We start from the raw sequence: 24825 nt of genomic DNA, 5'->3' as shown, positions 1-24825 counted from the left end.
TGACCCAGACGTGGGTGTTGGAGCTGAATGCCAGAGATGAGAATTGCTGTCCTTGATATCGAGGCAAGAAATTACTGCGTCTTGCACCAGTAGGCCCTAGCAAAATGGAGGTTAATGGGGAGGTGGGTCAAAGGAGACAATGGTTATGGTTTCTTGAAAGGCAATCATCACATCCCCAGGACACTGTTGCAGGAGTTCCTCAGGAGTGTCCTCAGCCCAACCATCATCAGCTCAATGGCCATTCAATTTTAACATAGTGAAGCCACAAAGTCATTAAAGGGTCAGTGTCGTGGAATTGTCTGCCTCAAAACATTGTGGGAGCACCCAACTTTACACGGACTGCAGTGATCCAAATTGGTCTGCCATCAATTTCTCAGGGCAATTTTGGATGGGAAAGTGATGCCTGCACTCTGGGAACAAATGAAAAACCAATGTCTGTGACATCACAATCTCGAGTGACTGAATGGAACAGGAGCTCCTTGGAAGGAGCCCAATGTCTTTTCTAAGCTCTTGAAGTGGAGTGGAAAGTTTCTCAATTGTTCTAACTCTCCCAGATCATTCCTAAGACAGTCAATCATCTTCCTGAAGGTGCCTACTCATGTTGGGGTTCATTCATTCTCCTGAAGGGGCTGAATCATGTTGAGTTGCTGTTCCAGGGACACCAGGGGTGCTTTGGTACCTCAATGGAGTGGCCATTTTTCAAGTGTAAGCAGGGCTGGGAGGGGGTGGGTGGGGAGAGGGAAGTGACTCACTGCAAAGCCTTCACCTAATGCGCACATGTGCGCTCCCAAGCATGGAGAGCGATTGGGAGCAGGAACCCTCACTATGCAGGGCACCAATGGATACTCTTAAAGAGTGAGATTGGAAAGTGGAGCATAGCTGGAATGGAACCTCAACCTTGTTGATCTGAAGGCCTCAGTGCCACATCAGACAATTGAGCTAATTAGGGGAGTTCTCATTCATTCACAGATCTGTAACATAATTGTTTACAAAAAGAATTTCTCCAACGACAGCCATGTGTATCTATATATAGATTTATTTATTTATTTATTTCATCTCACATGTACAAAATAATCACCCAGTGATTAATTAGTGCAGTTAATTCTCCCTTAAAACATTTTAAGCTTTGCTGATCACAGTGATATAATCTGCAGGAGTTAATTTTACAAATTGCTTCATTTTTAGAGGAGGTGATCAAACTTATGAACAAATACTCCCCACAGTGCTTTACACACTGCAGCACCTTAAACCCAACATCCTACATCCAGTAAAACTAAACCTCGAACTGCTTGGATGTGCAAGGTTCAATATATATCCACATTAAACATCTGTTTGCTAAAATATCACACCCTCTGCTTTAGATTCCCTTCTATTCAGAAGGCTGAGGAGGTGATCTACTGAGGTATTTAAAATAATTAAATGATTTGATATAGTAGATAAAGAAACAATTTCATTTTGTGGGGGGAAAATCAGAACAAATCTCACAATTAGAGCCAGGCTGTTTGAGAATGAAACGAGGCAACATCTCTTCACACAAAAGGGTAGTGGAAACCTGGAACTCTCTTCCCCAAAAGATTTTGGGTGTTTGTGGTCAGTTGGAGCTTTCAAGATCGGGATTAACAGATTTTTGTTGCTGAAGGTTGTCAAGGGAAAAAGAGCAAAGGCTCTAGAGAGCCTTTATATAGAGTAAATGCAGTAGAGATACAGATCAGCAATGATCGATCTGGATGGTAAATAGGCTCAAGTGGCTGACTGGGCTCCTCCTGTTCCTATGTTCTTGCCTCCCAAGGGAGAAAAAGCAGGAATGCCCTTATCCAAGACCAAGAGTCTTCCTTTCTGTCTGTCTCCCCTCCTCCCCACAATTTGCGGGCTTTTAAAACCCATATAAACATAACAGTAAATCATAAAAGGATGCTGTAATTAATCAGAATTCAATGAACGATTGATTTTTCACACAGTCCAGTGTGTCAGACTTATCCTTGCTGGGGATTTTCTTCCTCTCACAGGGGAAAATCTCTCTAAGTCACAAGCAATTGCCCAAATGTACCAAGGACTTCACCTTGGATTCTGGATGCCAGGACTCTGCCGAAGAGTCCTCCCACTTCCCGACTTCACGTCAGCACCGCCCTCAGACAGGTTCAGTTTGAGATTAGCAAGTGTTACTAAAGCAGCTGTTGGGTTGCATTTTGCCTTCCTTCCTTCTTCTAATCTAAGTCTGTCTGCAGCAGACAGGCCTTGGGCTGCAACCGAGGTTAATGCAGGGCTCAAGAGCAGGATCAATTCCTCTTTCGATTTGACTTTCTCCAAACTCCATTCCCGACTCAAATTTGACCTTTTCCTCGTGGATCTGCTTGATTATCCAGCTGTAATTGGAAATGTCAGAGCTGCTGAGTGGGTAGTTCTCAGAAGGATCTGCTTCTAAGTCAAAGAGCAGTGGTGGGTTGTGAGAGGTGAGCAGTGAGTCCCAGTGGCAGTCACGGTCTGGGGTACTGTCACTGTGGGTGGAGCCTGGTGGGAGGAGGAATAAAAATTCTTGTCAAAACTTTTCTTCAGATACTGTAATAAATTCTCTGGCTGGTCGGTCCCAATGTGTCTTGTATATTGTCAGCCTGTGTCTCCCAGTGTTCCCCTCAGCCTGCCTCACACACAAACAAGCACTGCACAATGTCTCACTCAAAGTGCCTCTCTCTCTCTCTCTGCTCTCCCCAGCTTTCCTGCATCCCCCCCCACCACCTACATTCCTCCCGTGCGGTACCCCCTCTCCCTCTTGCACTCATTACCCCGTCTCTCTCCCTCCCTCCCTCTCACTCAGTTCCCCCTCTCTCTCTCTCCCTCCCTCTCCCACACAGCGCCAGTCTGTTTCACACAGGTATAGTCACTGTTGACATATTCTGCTGCCCAATTTGCATCACATGCAGCCTGTTCCATGCATAGTGTGTTAGCCTCTCACTTTCTGACAACCACAAGCAGCTCTGCGACTGGGAAATGAATCTGTACTGCCTTACCTTGAGTGAAGTAATGAGCTTTGTACTGTCCATAGCGTACAGCAAAAACTCCCAGCTTTCTGCTGGGGGTGACTGGATAGTAAAACATGGTCTCCCGCTTGCTCTGTAAAACATTAATTGGATGTTGGTGAGAGAGTACAGCAGCCAAAAATGGGAAGTAATCCCTCTTACCTAGACTACAAGGTGGGACACATAGTTCCTTTGAGTGCCATCGCTAGTGCTGTCTGTGCTGTGGATCTGAATGCAGGAGCTGGCACTGCATTACAGCTGCAGAGGCGGAGCCACTGGGCACTGGCACCAAAAGAAGTTTGGTCCTCCTAAAATAGTAAGTATTTTACTGATGGTTTAACTGTCCACAGTGACCCCACTGATCTCCCTAGTAAGAAAGAAAGACTTGCAATTATATAGCACCTTTCACCACTTCAGGATCTCCCTGAGTGTACACAGCCAATTAAATCATTTTGGACTGTGGTCACCATTGTGATGGAGAAATCACAGCAGCCAATCTGCACAAGCAAGAATCCACAAATAATCCAATGGGATTGGCACCTTAAACATCCACAACCTCCACCACAGACGCACAGTAGCAGCAGTGTGTACCAGCTACAAGATGCACTGCAGAAACTCACCAAGGCTCCTTAGACAGCACCTTCCAAACCCATGACCTTTACCACCTAGAAGGACAAAGGCAGCAGACAGATGGGAACACCTCCACCTGCAGGTTCTCTTCCAAGTCACACACCATCCTGACCTGGAAGTACATCACTGATCCTTCACTGTTACTGGTCAAAATCCTGGGAACTCCCTCCTTAACAGCACTGTGGGTGTATCTACACCACATGGGCTGCAATGGTTCAAGATGGCAGTTCATCACCTTCTCAAGGGCAATTAGGGATGGGCAATAAATGCTGGTTTAGCCAACGATGCCCACATCCTGTGAACAAATAAATAAAAATACACCTTTATTTTTACGTGATCTGCAAATGCTATTATTGTGCCTCCTATAGCCAAGTCCAGATCATATATCCAAAACAGACACACAGACAGATGGAGAAACAAGCAGACAGACAGAATCAGACAGAGTCAGACAGACACAGACCAGCAGATAGATAGAGATGAGCCACAGTCCCAGTACTGAGCCCTGGGTTAATGTACAGGTTGGGTCATGACAATCTGCACCTTCCCATTATTGAAGAGGACATCCCTCATGTCATATCCGTCTAATTTGACCGGTGGAAGCTTTGCCCCCGAGAGGGTGGCAATTGTTGGAAGGATGTCGAGGGTGCTGGCCAGCTCATGGGTCACACCTGTAAATAGAGCAAACATATCCATTGTTATCTGAAATGTGACGCATCATTCCTGGTTCGTATCAATCCTGACAGGCACGGTTGCTGCAGCAATGCTTAACATAATCCTACCCTCCTTGTTTAAAACAATCTCAATAACATCTCTGTGTAGAAAGGGAAGTGAGTTCGTAGTTGAAAAATAAAAATCAATGTTTCCAAAAAAAAGAGCCAAAGATAAGATTAAGTGGGGGATTTAATCAAGTTCATCAAACTTAAAATAAATTGATATGCGTGAGAGAAAGAAATTATTTTCTCTGTTGGGAGGGCGCATAATCTTAAAGTGAGAGCTATGTCACACAGGAATGAATTCAGGAAACACTTCTTCACACAAAGGATAATAGAATTCTTTTGTTCTTTTGTCTGTGACATCTTTTGATTAACTGCTCCTATCACTGCTTGCTTGTCCCTACAACCACACCACCCCCCTCCACTTCTCTCCCCCCACCCAACCGCCCCCACTCCCCCCAACCTTAAACCAGCTTATATTTCACCCCTCTCCTTGGATTCACCTAGTTCTGTTGAAGGGTCATGAGGACTCGAAACGTCAACTCTTTTCTTCTCCGCCGATGCTGCCAGACCTGCTGAGTTTTTCCAGGTAATTCTGTTTTTGTTTTGGATTTCCAGCATCCACAGTTCTTTGTTTTTATCTCTGTGTTTAATTGACTGCCACTGCTCTTCAAGAAATGCCTACCTTGAAGAAGTTTTGTTCGTCTCTGCGACAAGATTTCCGTATCTCTCTTTTACCTTGTTCACCTTCCTTGCTTTCCATTTCTCTCCTGGTGTTTGACAAGGTATTTACTAAAACCGCTTTCACAGCCATATCTCCTTTCTCAGTGACTGTCTCCGTCTCCGACTTACCCCGTGTGGATTTCAACTGAAATTCCACCCCTCATGTTTCGAACCCACCCAGGATTACAGGTATCTCCGGGACATAAAATGTTTCTCGGACTGCTGTTCCCGTCACATTCTGAGATCCACACTCAGTGCCATGCGCCGCCATATGAACACACTCGACCTCTCCCTCCAGCAGCACCGCTGTACCCTTTTTCAAAGCTGCACGTGCCCCCAGTTTCATTTTATTCTTCGTCTCATCCGACGCCTCAACAAGAAACTTTTTCTCTTTCTCTCAAGTGCTAAGAAACGCAAGCTCCAACAACTCATCGACACCAACACCCATCTAGGACCCTCTACCCCTGCCTGTCCCTCCGTCCCCACCCCATCTTCCAATCCCAGCCCCAGCCGTGTATTCCCTATACCCCCTGACCTTCCCTTCTCCGATGCTAAGCACTGAACGTTCATACCCTTACGCCCTCATCTCAATGAATTTCGGGATCGGCAAGAATGCTGAATTCTTCTTCCGCCGTCTTCGTCTCCGGGCTCACTTCTTTGGGCAGGAGTCCTCTCCCCGTTCAACGGATCCTTTTACCCACCTCCAATATTCACCCTCCACCTGGACCCCTCCCTCTGGATTCTTACCTTCTCTTGATCTTTTCATTGAGAACTGTCGGCACGACATTAGTCGTCTCAATTTCTCTGCTCCTCTCACCCATTCTAATCTCTCTCTCTCTGAACTTACCGCACTCCGTTCTCTCAGGTCCAATCCTGACATTGTCATCAAACCCGCTGACAAGGGTGGTGCTGTTGTTGTCTGGCGCACTGACCTCTACCTTGCGGAGGCTCAGCGTCAACTCGCAGACACTTCCTCCTACCTCTCCCTGGACCATGACCCCACCACTGAACATCAAGCCATTGTTTCCAGGACTGTCACTGACCTCATCTCCTCTGGGGATCTCCCTCCCACAGATTCCAACCTGATAGTCGCCCAACCTCGGACGGCCCGCTTCTACCTCCTACCCAAAATCCACAAACAGAACTGTCCCGGTAGACCGATCGTGTCAGCTTGCTCCTGCCCCACAGAACTCATTTCTCGTTATCTTGACACCCTTCTCTCTCCCTTTGTCCAGTCCCTTCCCACCTACATCCGTGATTCCTCTGACACCTTACGTCACATCAACAATTTCCAGTTCCCTGGCCCCAACCGCTTCCTCTTCACCATGGACGTCCAATCCCTCTACACCTCCATCCCCCACCAGGATGGTCTGAAGGCCCTTAGATTCTTCCTCGAACAGAGGCCCGAACAATCCCCATCCACCACTACTCTCCTCCGTCTGGCTGAACTTGTTCTCACACTGAACAATTTCTCCTTCAACTCCTCTCACTTCCTCCAAATAAAGGTGTGGCTATGGGTACCCGCATGGGCCCCAGCTATGCCTGTCTTTTTATGGGGTATGTGGAACATTCCTTGTTCCAGTCCTAAACCGGCCCCCTTCCACAACTCTTTCTCCGGTACATCGATGATTACTTTGGTGCTGCTTCGTGCTCTCGTTGGGACTTGGAAAAATTTATTAATTTTGCTTCCAATCTCCACCCCTCCATCATTTTCACGTGGTCCATCTCTGACACTTCCCTTCCCTTCCTTGACCTCTCTGTCTCAATCTCTGGTGTCCACCAATATCCATTACAGGCCTACCGAATCCCACAGCTACCTCGACTACAGCTCCTCACACCCCGCTTCCTGTAAGGACTCCATCCCATTCTCTCAGTTCCTTCGCCTCCGTCGCATCTGTTCCGATGATGCTACCTTCAAAAACAGTTCCTCTGACATGTCCTCCTTCTTCCTTAACCGAGGTTTTCCACCCACGGTCGTTGACAGGGCCCTCAACCGTGTCCGGCCCATCTCCCGCGCATCCGCCCTCACGCCTTCTCCTCCCTCCCAGAAACATGATAGGGTCCCCCTTGTCCTCACTTATCACCCCACCAGCCTCTGCATTCAAAGGATCATCCTCCGCCATTTCCGCCAACTCCAGCATGATGCCACCACCAAACATATCTTTCCTTCACTCCCCCTGTCGGCATTCCATAGGGAGCGTTCCCTCCGGGACACCCTGGTCCACTCCTCCATCACCCCCTACTCCTCAACCCCCTCCTATGGCACCACCCCATGCCCACGCAAAAGATGCAACACCTGCCCCTTCACTTCCTCTCTCCTCACCGTCCAAGGGCACAAACACTCCTTTCAAGTGAAGCAGCATTTCACTTGCACTTCCCCCAACTTAGTCTACTGCATTCGTTGCTCCCAATGCGGTCTCCTCTACATTGGAGAGACCAAACGTAAACCGGGCGACCGCTTTGCAGAACACCTGCGGTCTGTCCACAAGAATGACCCAAACCTCCCTGTTGCTTGCCATTTTAACACTCCATCCTGCTCTCTTGCCCACATGTCTGTCCTTGGCTTGCTGCATTGTTCCAGTGAAGCCCAATGCAAACTGGAGGAACAGCACCTCATCTTCCGACTAGGCACTTTACAGCCTTCCGGACTGAATATTGAATTCAACAACTTTAGGCCTTGAACTCCCTCCTCCATCCCCACCCCCTTTCTGTTTCTTCCCCCTTCCTTTTGTTTTTTCCAATAATTTATATGGATTTTTCTTTTCCCACCTATTTCCATTATTTTTAAATCTTTTATGCCCCTCAGCCCCACTAGAGCTATACCTTGAGTGCCCTACCATCCATTCTTAATTAGCACATTCGTTTAGATAATATCACCAACTTCAACACCTCTGTGTTCTTTTGTCTGTGACATCTTTTGATGATCTGCTCCTATCACTGCTTGCTTGTCCCTACAACCACACCAACCCCCTCCACTTCTCTCCCCCCCACCCAACCCCCCACCCCCACCCCACCTTAAACCAGCTTGTATTTCACCCCTCTCCTTGGATTCACCTAGTTCTGTTGAAGGGTTATGAGGACTCGAAACGTCAACTCTTTTCTTCTCCGCTGATGCTGCCAGACCTGCTGAGTTTTTCCAGGTAATTCTGTTTTTGTTATGGAATTCTGAAACTCTCTCCCCACAAAAGTTGTGGATGCTGGATGGGTGACTGAAATGGTTGGGGTACTGTTGGGTACGGAGGAGTATGGAGTGAAAGCAGTAAATAGAGTTGGAGTACAGACCAGGTACTGAATGAGTATCAGGGTTTTAGTTCATGTTGTGCCCACTGGGCCTGTAGTTGAATAGAATCCCAATTGGTACGTGGTTTTAACAGGCTCTGGGTTACCTGCAAAATTACACATTTCATCTTGGAGCTTAACCAACATTTAGGCAGCTGGAGCACAACGAACCTGGAGTGATCTTGCCAGGCCAGTAGGCAACTGCAGGTTCCCTCATTCCTCCTTCATACGTCGTGCCTTTGCCACACTTCAACAGACCCGCATTCCCTCCGCGTGACCTTCGCATCAGCTCTGGGCTGAAGTCAAAATAGAAAGTCAGTTCACACAGTTCTTACTCTCACAATAACTCATAAATAGGACACCTCTGTCTAGGGAAATGTCAGGTAAACACTCTCTGGTTTAGAACATGGGTTAGATACATGCTTTAGAGACAGAGTAAAGTTCCATCTACAATACCCCATCATACACACCCAGGGCAGGTACAGCATGGGTTAGATACAGAGTAAAGCTTCCTCTACACTGTCCCGTCAAACAGTCCCAGACCACATACAGCATTGATTAGATGCACAGTTAAGCATTCTCTACACTAGACAGATGTTTCTGGTGTGTTACACTGCTATGGTCATATGCCTGCTATGACTTGTGCTGAGACTGGCCAAAGTAATTTCAAATTGGCAACAGCATCAGTCCCACCTCACTGCGCCAAATCAGGAGTGACTGTCAGTTCAGGAAATAAAAATCTGGTATCAGTAAGAGAGACCACGAAGATGCTGGGTTGTTGTGAAATCCCAACTGTTGTGTCTCATGCCAAGAAACTTTAGAGGAATCTGCTGTTCTTATCTGGTCTGGACTAGTCCCACATCAAAGCTATTAACTCTTGCCCTCTGAAATGGCCCAGCAACATAGTCAGTTTCTTCAAACTGCTGGGCTGCAGTGGTGTAAGGAAAAGGCTCATCACCATCTTCTCAGGCAAACATAAATGGAAAATAAATGCCAGCAGTGCCCAAGGGTTAATAAATAGAATGAAAAATGACATTCATGTTCTAACAAATGAGTCACGGATAATGTAGTGAACCTGTGTATCTCTAATTCATCGTACCCATTGTCACTGGTGAAGAAGACAAGCGTGTTATTCTCCACTCCAGCGTCCTTCAAAGCCTTCATTATCACTCCCACCGAACCGTCAAATTCCATCAGCGCGTCCCCCACTGGACCTCTCTTGGACTGCCCTGTGAAGTCAGCACTAGCAAATTGTGGATAGTGGGTATGCTACAAACATAGAAACAGAACATTAGAATTGCAGTCACAGGCAGCGTCTACACACTGATGGATTTTATCTGTGTGCTCCCTGTGCGGAGCCTCACCCATTGGAAGGGTCTATCAGCAAATCACTGGGCATCTGATGCAATTCTCTTCCCAGTAATTTTGCATCAACAGGACTGGCAGGGGGAACTGCCCCCATTAGAGAAGGAGCTATCCAATTCACAAGGAGTACAGTGAGGGGTGTGGAGCATTACATATTGTAATCAGTGTCTGCAAAAGGTACAAATTACCACACAATTTTAGTTTTTAAATTTGTTCTCATGTGTAGGATGTTCGATCATCCAGTATGATGTGGAACCTAGTTACCTGCAAAGTCAATATTCCTCTGCATTGACTCACCGTTATCCCTCAGCGAGTCTCAGAAGCGGATGCTTCACCACATCAATGTGACAATTTGACAGTGGCCATGTCAAGAATGATACATTTGTGGCAAATCCATGAGAGTGTTGTGTCCAGATCCCACATGTCAGTGTGGAAGCCAATATCTTGCCCAATCCCCATTCCGAACTTTCAGTACCAACATTTACTGAGCTCCATGAAATATTAGGATACGAAACGGGATCTCCCTCCCTAACAGCATTGTGGGTGTACCCATACTACATGGATTACAGAGGTTCAAGGTGACTCACAACCACCTTCTCAAGGGCAATTAGGGATGGGCAATAAATGCGGGCCTTGCCAGTGATGCCCACATCCCATGACTGAATAAAAACGAGACTAAAAGCTTAGCAAAAGAGGTAGGTTTTAAGGAGCTTCGTGGAGGAGGGGAACGTGTAAGAGAGGTGGAGAAGTTTAGGGAGTTCCAGATCTTAGGGGGCTAGACAGCTCAAGGCAAGCCCACCAATGGTGGAGTGCTGAAAATTAGAAATGTGCAAGAGGCCTGATTGGAGGGGCACAGTGATCTTGAATTATTATACAGTTTAGAGAGATTAGAGAAAGGAAAGGGCAAGAGCATGAAGGGATTTGAAAACAAGGATGAGAATTTTAAATTTGAGATGTTGGTGCATTAAGTCAGCCCTTGTTGAAATTTTGCCAAAGGTACAATGGGGAGGCTGTACTCACGTGTGATGCGTAGTAAAAGAAGAATGGCTTGTGCTGCTTTGCTGCTCCTAGAATGAAGTCTCTCGCAAAACGATCATACAGCGGAGTGAGTGTGGGAAAGTCAACTGGCTGCTGGATAACCTTGTTATTCTTGACCAGGGGCAAGAGGACCACACCTTGGTCGCACTTTCCGTAGCACTTGGTGTCTGGTGGGAAACAAGTCAGGTTCTGGCAGGGCCCCTGGTCGTGGGAGTAGGGGACACCCAAAAATTCATCGAAGCCCTGGTGGATGGGTAAGTAGCTCCCATTGCTGCCGTAGCCCAAGTGCCACTTCCCCACCATTGCTGTGACGTACCCTTGCTGTCTTAGTAGCTCAGCGATGGTAGTTTCATTTAGCGGGAGCCCGCCCCTTGACCCAGGGTAGAACACACCTGGAAAAACCCCTGACCGAGTGGGGTAACGGCCTGTGAGCAAGGCTGCCCTAAGAGGGAGAAGCGAAAAAATGAAGATTACCGACCAATGTAAAAATAATCATCTACACTAGACCTTCAGTGTAAAATACTGAGAAACCTGGGCATAGACCCAAAACCCAGCAGACTGCCAGCAATGAACAGTGTAAGAGACAAAGGGAAGTCTTTAAGCAGCAGAGACTGAGTGATGCTAAGCTGCAATTTTTGATTGAGGTGGAGAGTCTGGTCTTGCCCCAACAGCTCTCAAGTGCTGAAGTGAGTCTTAAGCTCTGTGGGAGAACACTCACCTCGAATTTCGAAAGTGCAGTTTGAACCTTATTTCAGATAGTCCTGGTGACTGGAGCCTGGAGCTCCTGCTCTGAATTCCGGGTGGACATCCAGCTGGATAGTCATGTCCAGTGTGGGTGTGAACAGAATCTGCTCCATAGGGGTTGTGAGAGCTCACAGAATCTTCCTGTTTACAGGACTAACTACCCTATTGACTGCTATAAAGATGGCCACAAAAGGAGTGCTGACGTAACAGCCTGTCAAATGGCATCAGCCTGCAAATCCTTCCACCACTTCACTGACTAACAAATGAAGACAGCCTCCTTTCATCTCTATGCCCAGTCTCTCCATTGCCCCACCCCTTCAACTTTGCCTCTCCTTTGTCCAATCTTTCTACTTCTCCCTCAAAAAGTCTGTGACTCTTATTTACCGCTTTTTTTCCCTCTGCAATCTCTGAAGATGCTGACATTACTTATTGCACATTATATACACTGCAGATCATTGCACATTATACACTGCAATTACTGGATATTATTCATTTCAGATCATTACATTCTAGTGCATTACACTCCACTCAGGGAGTGCTGCACTGTTTGAGGTGCTGTCTTTCGGATGAAGTGTTAAATCAAGGCCTCATATGTCCTCTCAATTTGGTGTAAAATATCCCTCAGCACTATTCAAAGAAGAGGAAGAGAGTTCTCCCTGGTGACCTGGCAAATATTTATCCCTCAACCGAGGCCATATACAGATTATTTGTCATTTTTACAGGTCATTATCACACTTAGGGTTGTGGGAGCTTGCTGTGCACAAATTGGTTAAAGTGTTACTGATATTGCAAGATTACACATGTTCTGAAGTCCTGGAAAGTGCTTTAGTCATGCTTTCTTTCATGTTAATCAGTGCAAATTATTGCTTAATTGGATATTACTGCATATTAATCTTGGTGGGTTACTGCATTTTAATAAATGCAGATTATTGTATTTAATTATTGCAGATGATTTCATACTAATTAATGCAGATTGTTGCAAGTTACTGCAATAATAATTATTGTATATTAATTAAATAACCGTACATTAATCGTTAAAGATTAACCAGTACTGATCTATTGGCCCTGGCCCTGGCCCTTTCCCTCTCCTTATCCCCGGCCTCTCCCTCTCACCGGGACGGGCTGCAGACACTTGCCGCGCTGTAGAAGTCGCTGAATCTCCTGCCCTCCGCCGCCAGCCGGTCCAGGTTGGGGGTGCGGGAGCTCGGGTGCCCGAAGCAGCCCGGGTCCCCGTAGCCGAGGTCATCGGCCAGGAGCAGCACCAGCCCGGGGCTGGAGGCGGCTGCAAGACCGACGCTCAGAGTCAGCAGCAGCGGAGAGAGCGGCGGCGGCGGCATCGAGCCGGTCCCAGGAAACAAGCCAGAGACAGCGAGAGGGGAATAATACAGGAGGAATAACAGGGAAAGATAGAGTGGGGTAGTAATGAAGAGAGGAATAGCACAGTGATAAATAAAAAGAGTAACACTGACTGAGGGAGAGAGACGGGCAGAATAAATAGAGAACAATACAGGTCTTGTGGCGCAGTGGTAAGAACATAGAGAAATACAGAAGTTGTAATGGAAAATGAACCAGAGTGATAAAACTGGCGTAAAGAGGGCGGGAGAAATAGAGGTGGAGTAATGGAGAGAAAGTAATACCGGGAGTCATGAGGTTTTCAAGAGTAGGTGATCAGAGTAATTCATGCTGTTTGACTCAGTATTCTCAACACAAAATCTGGGCAAATGTGGTTTCTTACATTTGTGTTGACAAGACTGAAGGCAGCCACTGTAAATATTGTTTTTAAGTTTAGCTCAAAGATGAAGTAAAATTTCAGCCACTCCCTGAAGTGAACCAACCAAATCAAACTTAGCCTGTCAACGCCAATCAATGCCTGCAAAACAAAACAGCCACAATGCAGTCAATGTTCCAACACTGGTAGACATATGTTTCATTAAATAGGGCTAGGGAATTAATTACAGCATTAATTTCTTGGTTGTATGACAAACAACTGGTTGATTCATTAAAAAAATCTATGCAATGCTTGCCATGTACTCATAAAGCTGACCCCTCTCTAAGCGCAAGTCACCAGACTTTAACAATGGAATGATCATCAGCTCCCTGGCCTCTGTTTACGATTGGAATACACTGCTTCTAATTTTTGCCATGTCTATGTGACTTGAATTCCCTCTATCCAGTTTTGGTGTTGCTCCTTAACCCCAAAACCCCTTCAATCTTCCTTTCTTGTGTTTCCTTTGTCCTGGCTCTTGAATCGCCTCCTCTTCCTGTCACTGTTTTTCGCCCTTCGGTATTTCCCCCACCCCAATTCTTATCTTGATTCATCAATATTCCTTTCCCTTTCAATCCTTCTCCCACCAGGCTTCAATCCCACAGTTACCTTTCTGTGCTTCTTTTGAACGTAAGAACATAAGAACTAGGGGCAGGAATAGGCGATTCAACCCCTTGAGCCTGCCCTGCCATTCAATACGATCATGGCTGATCTCATTTTGGCTTCAACTCTAATTTCCCACCCTCTCCTCATAAGGACTAAGGGCTGAGGCTCCTACAGTGCTACTTCCTGGATCCCTCTACCTGCCTCAATCATAGTCACACCCTCCTGTCCCTGACCACTGGCTGAATTTAAGGTAGTTAATCTAAGGGGTGTGACTGCCTCCTGAAACACAGCGTCCAGGTAACTCTCCCCCTCCCTGATGTGTCGCAGTGTCTGAAGCTCAGACTCCAGCTCATCAACTCTGAGCCGGAGTTCCTCGAGCAACCAACATTTGCTATAGATGTGGTCACAAGGGACCACAATGGGGTCCACCAGCTCCCACATCATGCAGCTACAACACATCGCCTCGCCCTGCATCTCTATTTTATTTAATTAGTTTTGCAATTTAAAAAAAAATTCCTACTGGTTTTTAGTTTATCAATCTGTAAAAAATTTCTCCTATTTACATTTAATCTGAAAGCAAGTTAGAATAGAGATTCAAAATACACTTTTTAAAATCAACTGGAACTCGCGCTCTCTGCTGAGTTGAAGCTGAAGTGTCAGGCCTCCAATCCTGGGCCCCAGTAGTCACCCTTAATCTGAAATCAACTTAAAATAGATAGTTCAAACTAGCAGTTACTTACCAACTAATGAACTTATGGTTTTCCTGTGAGGCCACTCTTTATTTTTTTTCACTCGGCAACAGGGACTGCAGAGGACACTCTTCCCAGACTGCTTCACAGTGACGGTGACTGCAGAGGACATTCTTCCCAGACTGCTTCACGGTGACGGTGACTGCAGAGGACACTCTTTCCAGACATTCTCCAAAGTGCCTATCGAGGCATCTTGCTGATTTGTTACAAGCAATAACCCCAACCATTCCACCCTCTATCTTGTTGTCATCAGTGAGTTGTGGGCAGCCATTTTCTCTCAGTGGGTCATGAGTCTTTGGAATTATCTTTCCCAAAAGGCAGTGGAAGCAGAGTCTTTGAATATTTTTAAGGCAGAGGTAGATAGATTCTCGATAAGCAAGGGGATGAAAGGTTATTGTGGTAGGCAAGAATGTGGAGTTGAGGTTAAAATCAAATCAGCCATGACCTTATTGAAAGGTAAAGAAGGCTCGAGGGACCAAGCGGCCTACTCCTCCTGATTCATATTTTCATATGTTCATTCCCTTTCTGGCTATCCCCATTTTTGTTGATTTATTTTATGGCATATTCATTGCCCGTTTATGTGCTTTATTTCTCTAAGTTAGCTTCCAACTTGAAGTGTAAACCACTTCTAGAATTTGGCTCGTATTGGTTAAAAACTGGCCCAAAACTGCTCATTCTTTTTTATCAATCTTTCATGAGATGTGGGCATCATGGGCTAGGCCAGCATTTATTGCCTATCCCTATTTGCCCTTGAGAAGGTGATGGTGAGTCACCTTCTTGAATCACTGTGGTCTATGTGGTGTAGGTACACCCACAGTGCTGTTATGGAGTAAGTTCCAGGATTTTGGCCCAGCGACAGTGAAGGAATGGCAATATATTTTCCAGCCAGGATGATGTGTGGTTTGGAGGGGAAATTCCAGGTGATGGTGTTCCCATGTGTTTGCTGCTCTCTTGTCCTTCTAGGTGGTAGAGGTCACGGGTTTGGAAGGCGCTGTCAAAGAAGCTTTGCTGAGTTGCTGCAGTGCATCTTGTAGATGGTAAACACTGCTGCTACTCTGCATTGGTGGTGGAGGGAATGGATGTTTAAGGTGGTGGATATGGTGCCAATCAAGTGGGCTGCTTTGTCCTGGATGGTGTCAAGCTTCCTGAGTGTTGTTGGAGCTGTACTCGTCCAGGTAAGTGGAGAGTATTCCATCATACTCCTGACTTATATATTGTAGGTGGTGGACAGGCTTTAGGGAGTGAGGAGGTGAGTTACTTTGTGCAGAATTCCCAGCCTCTGACCTGCTTTTGTAGCCACAGTATTTATATGGCTAGTCCAGTTCAGTTTCTGGTCAATGGTAACGCCCAGGACATAGATGGTGAGGGATTCAGTGATGGTAATGTCATTGAATGTCAAGGGGAAATGGTTGGATTCTCTCTTGTTGGTGATGGTCATTGCCTTGGTACTTTGCCACTTATCAACCCAACCCTGAATGCTGTCTGGCTTTTGCTGCATACTGGCACAACCTGCTTCAGCACCCGGGGAGTCGCAAATGGTGCTGAACATTGTGCAATCAACAGCGAACATCTTCTGACCTTATGATGGAGGGAAGGTCATTGATGAAGCAGCTGAAGATGGTTGGGCCTAAGACACTACCCTGAGGAACTCCTGCAGTGATGCCCTAGGACTGAGAAAATTGACTTCCAACAACCATAACCATCTTGCTTTGTGCTAGGTATGACTCCAACCAGCAGAGAGTTTTCCCCCGATTCCCATTGACTCCAGTTTTGCTCGGGCTCCTTGGTGCCACACTCAGTCAAATGCTGTCTTGATGTCAAGGGCAGTCACTCTCACCTTTTGACTTCAGCTCTTTTGTCCATGTTTGGACTAAGGCTGTAATGAGGTCAGGAGCTCAGCAGCCCTGGAGGAACCCGAACTGAGCATCAGTGAGCAAATTATTGCTGAGTAAGTGCAGCATGAAAGCACTGTCGATGACACTTTCCATAACTTTGCTGATGATCGAGAGTAGGCTTTTGGGGCAGTGATTTGACTGAGTTGGATTTGCCCTTCTTTATGTGGAGAGGACAGATCTAGTCAATTTTCCGCATTGGCAGGTAGATGCCTGTGTTGTAGCTGTACTAGAACAGCTTGGCTAAGTGCACAGCTGGTTCTGGAGCACAAGTCTTCAGTACAATTGCTGGAATATTGTCAGGGCCCATAGCCTTTGCAGTACCCAGTGCCTTCAGCCATTTCTTGATATCACATGAAGTGAATCAAATTGGCTAAAGTGGCATTTGTGATGGTGCGAACCTCCAGAGAAGGCCAAGATGTATCATCCGCTCGGCACTTCTGGCTGATGATTGTTGCGAATGCTTCAGTCTTGTCTTTTGCACTGATGTGCTGGGCACTCCCATCATTGAGTGGGTGTACTATGGGTGTACCTACACCACATGGACTGCAGCATATCCAGAATGCAGCTCACCATCACTTTCTCCAGGGCAACTAGGGACGGGTAATAAATGCTGGCCCAGCCAGCAAAGCCCACATCCGATGAATGAATAAAAAAAACCCCATCACTGAGTATGGGATATTTGTGGAGCCTCCTCCTCCAGTGAGTTGTCCACCACCATTCATGGCTGGATTCATGGCAGGACTTCAGAGTTTAGATCTGAGCCATTGGTTGTGGGATAGCTTAGCTCTGCTACAGCATGCTGCTTCCGCTATTTGGTATGCAAGTAGGCATGTGTTGTATCTTCACCACATTCACACCTCATTTTCAGGTATGCCTGGTTGTTGCTCCTGGCGTGCCCCCTGCACTCTTTGTTGAACCAGGGTTAATCCCCTGGCTTGATGGTAATGGTAGAGGGAGGGATTTGCCAGGTCATGAGGTTATGGATTGTGGTTGTATAAAATTCTGCTGCTGCTGATGGCCCACAGTGCCTCATGGATGACCAGTCTTGATAGCTAGGTCAGTTCGAAATCTATCCCATTTAGCATGGTGGTAGTGTCACACAACACGATGGAGGGTATCCTTAATGTGAAGACAGGATTTTGTTTCCACAATGACTGTACGGTGGTCATTCCTACCAATACTATCATGGACATTTGCATCGGCGACAGGAAGATTGGTGAGGACAAAGTCAAGTAGGTTTATCCCTCTTGTTGGTTCCCTCACCTGCTGTCAGAGACCCAGTCTAGCAGCTATCCCCTTTAGGACTCGGCCAGCTCGGTCTGTAGTGGTGCTATCCAGCCACTCTTGGTGATGGATGTTGAAGTCCCTCACCCAGAGTACATCCTGTGCCCTTGCCACCCTCTGTGCTTCCTCCAAGTGGTGTTCAACATGGAGAAGCACTGATTCATCAGCTAAGGGAGGGCAGTACATGGTAATCAGCAGGAGGTTTCCTTGCCCATGTTTGACCTGATGCCATGAGACTTCATGGGGTCTGGAGTCAATGTTGAGGATTCCCAGGGCAAATCCCTCCCGACTGTACACCATTGTGCCTCCACCTCTGTTGGGCCTGTCCTGCTGTTGGGACAGGACATACCCAGGGATGGTGATGGTGGAGCCTGAGACATTATCTGTAAGGTGTGATTCCGTAAGTCTGACTATGTTAGGCTATTTCTTCCCCCTTCCTTTTGTTTTTTTCCAATAATTTATATAGATTTTTCTTTTCCCACCTATTTCCATTATTTTTAAATCTTTTATGCCCCTCCACCCCCACTAGAGCCAAACCTTGAGTGCCCTACCATCCATTCTTAATTAGCACATTCGTTTAGATAATATCACCAACTTCAACACCTCTGTGTTCTTTTGTTCTTTTGTCTGTGACATCTTTTGATGATCTGCTCCTATCACTGCTTGCTTGACCCTACAACCACACCCCCCTCCACTTCTCTCCTCTCTGCCCCCTCCCCCCCCAACCCCCCCACCCCAACCTTAAACCAGCTTATATTTCACCCCTCTCCTTGTAAAGAAAAATCAGTTCTGTTGAAGGGTCATGAGGACTCGAAACGTCAACTCGTTTCTTCTCCGCCGATGCTGCCAGACCTGCTGAGTTTTTCCAGGTTAATCTGTTTTTGTTTTGGATTTCCAGCATCTGCAGTTTTTTGTTTTTATGTTAGGCTGTTACTTGACTAGTCTGTGGGACAGCCCTCTCAATTTTGGCATTAGCTCCAAGATGTTAGTAGGGAGGGCTTTGCAGGGTCGACAGGTCTGAGTTTGCCATTGTCATTTCCAATGCTGAGGTTGAAGTTGGGAGATCTGTCCAGTTTTATTCTTTTTGCTGGACTTGGGGAAGGGGTTTTTTTTCCTTGCAAAATCTCAGATCTTTCCCAGTACATTTCCCAAAAATCTCCTGCAAGTAAAGTGCACATGCCATTCTTCACTGTGATGCTGTTGTCATATATCACTGATTACATAGTGCAATCTGTATCTATATACCTATCTATATTCCTTTGTAGCCTCCTTTATGTCCTCTTTACAACTTACTTTCCTACCTATCTTTGTGTGATCAGCAAATTTAGCCAAAATACCTTTGGTGCCTTCATCCAAGTCAATTGTAAAAAATTGAGGCCCCAGCACTGATCCCTGTGGCACATCTTTTGTTACATCTTGCCAACTCACTAAGGCTCCTTAGGCAACTCCTTCCAAACCTACAACTGCTACCATCGAGAAGGGCAAGGGCAGCAGACACATGGGAACACCATAGCATGGAAATTCCCCTCCAAGACACTCACCATCCTGGCTTGGAAATATATCGCCATTCCTTCACTGTCGCCGAGTCAAAATCCTGGAACTCCTTCCCTAACAGCACTGTGGGTGTACCTACAACAGGGACTGCAGTGGTTCAAGAAGGCAGCTCACTAACACCTTCTCAGGGGCAATTAGAGATGGACAATAAATGCTGGCCTAGCCAGTGATGCCCACATCCTGTAAATGAATTAAAAAAAAACAACCCATTTATGCCTACTCTCTGTTTCCTGTTAGCTAGCCAATCTTCTATCCATGCCAATACATTGCTTCCTCCATCATGAGCTTTTATTTTCTGCAATAACCTTTGATGTGGCACCTTATTAAATGCCTTCTGGAAATCTAGGTACAGTACATCCACCTGTTCCCCTTTATCTACAACATGTTACTTCTTCAAAGCAAATAAACGAGTTGCATAGTATATGCTTTTATTCCAAGAATGCTTGAGTTTTCAAATGATATTTAAAAAAAAAATTCCAGGACAATTTCAGCAATCATTTCACATCTTTTTAAAATCTTTGGGAAAGGGAAGGTCAAAACTTGGGAGAAATAAACTTGCACAATTGAAAACATTTTTTTTCTGGTCATGGCATTGAAACCCAGGTCAAACTGCAAGATCAGCTTACTTTATACAATCTCTTCTCATGTAGGAAGAAAAGTTCCAAGATGCTTCACAGAGGTGGAACGAGAGAAAAATGGGCATGGGACAGGAAATGGGAAACCTGGGAAAGGAAAAGGGAATTTGGAACAGGGAAAGAGATCTCAGCAAAGAGAAAGGAAATCTAGGGCAAGACAATAAGAGAGAGAGGGTAGAATTTTCCACTCCGGTGGCGGGCAGTTTCCCGCTGATTGGGGGGGGTCGGAAACTCGCGCCCAACCTTCTGCTTGAAATCTCATTAATTATGCATAGGTGAACTGTTTGTTGAATTACGTGACAGGGCAGTCACTGATTCATCTGCCCACTGTCACCTCATGGGCTCGAAGTTCCTGGCGCCACATTTAAACGCCACCCAAACGCATACAATACTCTCTGCAGGCCTGTTGCGTGGTTGGAAGTTCTGGAGATGGCCTCAAGGAACCAGAAGAGTGAGCCAACGGCTCTCTGAAGGCTTTAATTAGAGGTGTCTGCCAGTACTGGGGGGTTCTTTTTCCCAGGGATGGATCCAGGAGGTCCACCAGCCTCACCTCGCTGTCCTGAGTGGTGGTCGTGAAGGGGGTCAGCTCCATGGGCAACCGCCAGGGATATGCCATCTAGTGCAGGAAGACGATGACTGATATCATGCACTCCGCCAGGGTAAGTCAACCTTCAGCTCTCTCCAAACTCACACCGTCACCATGGCATTATGCTGTCAAAGTGTCATGCAGTTCAGGGATCTCAGACAATATTCGCGGGGGAGGTATCAGCATTGAAAGCCTATTCACCAGCATCTCACCTTTCATCCGGCACGAACAGCACCTTCAGCCCTTACTGGGGAGGGTTCAGCACACACAGCAGGCATGCATGCTTCCAAATCTCTGCTCCATCCCTTCTCATCACATCACATCCCATCGTCTTGTCTTCATGCAGGCCAAGCTTGCCCACAACGAGTGGGAGAGATCCCAGACCCGAGAAGGGACGGCCAACATCCAGGAGCTCTCCAACTTCGAGGAGGGTGCTGCCGAGTTGGCAGGGGAGGACAGAGATCGCTCCTGCAGTGAAGGTGAGATTGGCCTCTCCCAGCAACCAGTGTGGATCAGCCCTTCCTGAGTTGATCACATCCTGACACCCTCAGTGAGTGACCTGCAATTTGTATTCAGCCTGTGCATGACCTTAACCTGTCTTCTCTCTCGTACAGGCAGTCGTATGTCCAGACAAACCTGCACAGGCAACATGAGACCCAGCCCCAAGAGGAGGATGGTGAGGATCCATCACTGTGCTCACCTGCACCCTCCACCAGCGCAGAGACACACACCCCGATGGGTCACAGCTTTAGTGGTGTCACAGTCTGGAGAACACCTCACAGACATGACCCTGCAGCATGCAGAGGCGGTGACAGCCCAGGGCTCTGGCACTTGGAGGACTGCTGGAGAACAACCACCCGCTAAGTCCCAAGTCAGCTGATGAGCCTCTGGAAGCGGCCATCGCAGACCTGCTGGAGATGTAAAAACAGGCGGCAGAACATCGGGCAGAGTTGCAAGAGGCAGCCAACAGATTAGTGTGAAGGATGGAGTCCTGTCTGATGTGGCTCATCATGCGTGCACCTTGAGGTCTCCTTGGGAAAGGTGGCAGCTGCCTTGGAGACTTTTGTTCAGCAGATCCTGCTGGATTTGTACTCGGCCCTGTATCCCATCTCTCTAGGCATTGGTGGCATCCATCGATGGCTAGGTGGAGGTGGAGTGGTGGGTCACCTAGACCTCCCTCCAGGTGCCCCTTCTCCTCAGGGAGTCAGGCAATGGCTCTCGGGCACCCACAGGGAGCTGGATACCCCAGGGCCATCCACTCAGGTGACTCCGCAAGTGTATAGCGATCCCAATCCCCACTGCCTGTGACCCCATCACCTCCAGCTGTACAGGCCGAGGAGGGTGCACCTGCCTCGCAGCATGGGACCCAAAGCAGGCCGGGGTCCTCCAGCCCTCCAGAGGATACCTGCCAAAGTAATCAAAAACAGCAGGGCATAGCAGTGAGTGGCTGCCCCACCTCTGCTGCAGATATTGGGGGTCCACCAAGACAAAGTGGTAGGGTTAGAAAGATTAAGAAACCTTGATATTACTTTTGGGCGATGAATGTTCACTCACTGTTTATCTGATGCACCTTCATAAATGCATTTGCTGTTCATGATAATGGTCTTGATATTTGAATGTGTCATGCATATTCCTCTACCTGGCCTCTTATTGCAAGGGCGACCTAAACTCCCACTGAGTGGTTGCCTCTCTTTGTGAGCCTCACATTCATGTGATGCCTAGCTGACTCATGTTAGTTACTTGCCTCTTGTCTAATGTCAGGGAGATGTGTCAACCTCTTTATTGAAAGTGATTGCAAATTGTATTGGGAAGTGATATTCATTAAAATACACCATGGAGTTACGTGTGCTCAGTTGCATTGGGCTACTCACGTTGCCTCATCATCAAATAGCTGTCTTCATTGTTCGTGCCAAAGCACAAGACCTGCAGCTATGATGGTCTCTCCAGCCATGTGCACATCTTTGTGGCAGCAAGAAGTGTCTCACCTAGGAAGCCCACTTGTTGCATGCTTCATGCTGGTAAGCTGCCTTTCTCTACCCAGAGCGGCCACGTACAGCTTTGGCTGCTGAGCTTTCCAAAGATTAGGGCCGGGTGAAACCTGAGGGTTGGAGCTCCAAGTCCTAATGCTGTCATTGCTCTTGATGTTAGTGGTTGTGAAGGCCTTTCAGATCACTGGCATGCCACTAATGGACAGGTGAAATGTGCTTGGGTACCCTTGTTTGCCCCCTCCTGGAACCTTGTGGCTATGAGTGTGTCATGGGAACATCTTTGGTGTCTTGTGGCTTCAATCACACCCTTAAGTTCCCCATCATTGCCCTTTTCAGGTTCCTGCCCTTCCAGTTCTTCATCATCTGATTTCTCAGCCTTCTCCATGTCTCCCTCTGGCAAGGGATCTCCTCTTTGAAGCACCAGGTTGTGCAGGACGCAACAGACCACAATGATGTGGGACACCCTCCGTGGAGAGTACTGCAGAGCCCCACCTGAGCGGGCCAACCATCGGAAGCGCATCTTCAGGATGCCAATGGCTTGTTCGATGATGGATCGTGTCGATCTATGTGCCACGTTGTATCTCTCCTCTGCAGCACTTTGAGGATGACGCAGGGGTGTTATGAGCCATCATTTCAGCAGGTACCCCTTATCCCCAAGCAGCCAGTCCTGTAAACACCGCTGCCCTTTGAATATCTGAGACACCTGGGAATGACTCAGGTTGAGTCATTGGAATTCCCAGGGTACCTGACACAAACGTGCATGATATGCTTCTGATGGTCACCCACCAGCTGAACGTTAATGAACATCAGGGGCTACTGTCATAGAGCTCTCAAAGTGACATGTACGCAATTGATCACACCCTATACTCTAGGGAAGACAGAGATTGCCCCAAAACCCAGGAATCTAGCAGCCTGGCTAGATTCATCCAGTGTGAACTTCACATAATGATAAGCCTTACTGTAGCGGACATTTGTCACCTCCTTGTTACATTTATGTGCTGAGGACTGTGAGATGCCGCATAGGTCCCCTGTGGATCTCTGGAATGATCCACAGGCAAGAGAATTGAGTGTGGCAGTGACCTTTGGGGCATTGGCAGGGATGTCCTCCTGGTCCATGTGGAGTTACCTCCTCCTGCAGAATGTGGCAGATATGAGCCAGTACATCACATGACAAGTATAGACATGCATGTCATTGTCTCTCGCTCATCTCCAGATAGGCACGGTGTCTTCGGTAGACCCTTGGTCATGCGAGTCGTGGGATGGGTCTAACCTCCTCATCCTCCAGGTCTTGCTGGGGCTCCCCAGGACTATGGTCCTCAGGCTGAGCCTCTTCTCGAAGCTGCGCTAGGCAGCGCCGTGCCCTTCTTCTCTTCCTCAATTAGATCAGTGCCATCAAGAAGGTAGCATTAAGCATAGGCTCCATTATTCAATCCTCCTTCTCCCACAGATAGATCCAACAGATTAATCATAGTAGATCTCCCATTCACGACCGGAAAGCCACTGTTATGCCCCAGAGCTGTGTCCCTGCTACTCACCTTTCCCTGATCCAGTGTTCCGGCTGAGGAACTACCTCACAGATCTAGGTGACCAAGATGCCACACCAGATACTTGACATTTTAATCCCAGGGAGGTTGGAAGAGGCTTCAGCACATCCAGGATTTGTTGAACTTTATCAAAGGTACTCCTGCTTTATCTGATCTGGTAAGCTGATTATGCCTAACCTGCACTTTTAGAATGACTGGACGCCCTTTGGCCCGTTAGTCATGCAGAAAGCACCTTAGAGGCTTCCAGTGATCATCCTGCAGATATCCAGCTCCCTTCATGATTGGCTGCATTTTCCATTCTCACACTTCTCTCTGTTAATTTTCAAATTGATCAACTTCATTGTGAACCCAATGACTCCTGCAGTCTCACGTTAAAGCGCTCTAGATGTCAGTGGCTCCAGTTGCACCTTCTCAACAAACTCTTGCTGAGTTCTGTCAGTTCAGACTCCGTTTCCTTGTTATAACTCTAAGCAGTGTGAGGGTGCTCCCTGTTAGGGCCCCTGAATCCAGCTGTGGGCTCCTCCCACACTGCCTCTGCCTCCCTTCCCTTGCAGATTCTTTTCAGTTTTGATTTTAAATTGTGTCATAACTTCATGGTCTCAAGATGGTGGTGCTGCATTTTTACTTTGAGACCAGCTTCAGCCCTCCCCCTTTCAGAGATCTGCCCCTCCAACCCAACCCACCACCTCATCAGCCGCATACAGAGGTGACTC

At 47.2% G+C, this 24825-nt stretch overlaps 1 protein-coding gene across 1 annotated transcript; it reads right to left on the bottom strand.

Annotated features, from left to right (window-relative positions):
• Positions 1 to 1018: 1018 nt before the first annotated feature.
• arsa (arylsulfatase A) lies at positions 1019 to 13045 on the bottom strand. Its single transcript, XM_041203584.1, has 7 exons — positions 12620 to 13045; positions 10745 to 11204; positions 9459 to 9628; positions 8531 to 8655; positions 4185 to 4312; positions 3006 to 3108; positions 1019 to 2508 (listed from the first exon to the last, which is right to left on the bottom strand). Exons 1-7 carry the CDS (start codon positions 12841 to 12843, stop codon positions 2210 to 2212), a joined length of 1509 nt encoding a protein of 502 aa, XP_041059518.1. The 5' UTR covers positions 12844 to 13045; the 3' UTR covers positions 1019 to 2209.
• Between the last annotated feature and the right edge of the window lie 11780 nt (positions 13046 to 24825).

Source organism: Carcharodon carcharias, chromosome 13, assembly GCF_017639515.1.
Source record: "Carcharodon carcharias isolate sCarCar2 chromosome 13, sCarCar2.pri, whole genome shotgun sequence".
NCBI classification, from domain to species: Eukaryota; Metazoa; Chordata; class Chondrichthyes; order Lamniformes; family Lamnidae; genus Carcharodon; species Carcharodon carcharias.
The sequence above is the reverse complement of the archived record's forward strand: the minus strand, read 5'-3'. Positions and strand labels throughout refer to the sequence as shown.

What these genes read in the sequence shown, in the direction of transcription:
- arsa (XM_041203584.1), bottom strand. Translation starts at nt 12,843, where the DNA reads ATGCCGCCGCCGCCGCTCTCTCCGCTGCTGCTGACTCTGAGCGTCGGT. An exon ending in AGTGTCTGCAGCCCGTCCCG is followed by an intron (nt 11,205 to 12,619) that starts GTGAGAGGGAGA and finishes TCTCCCTCTTAG; the next exon opens with GGCAGCCTTGCTCACAGGCC. An exon ending in TCTTTTACTACGCATCACAC is followed by an intron (nt 9,629 to 10,744) that starts GTGAGTACAGCC and finishes CTATGTTTGTAG; the next exon opens with CATACCCACTATCCACAATT.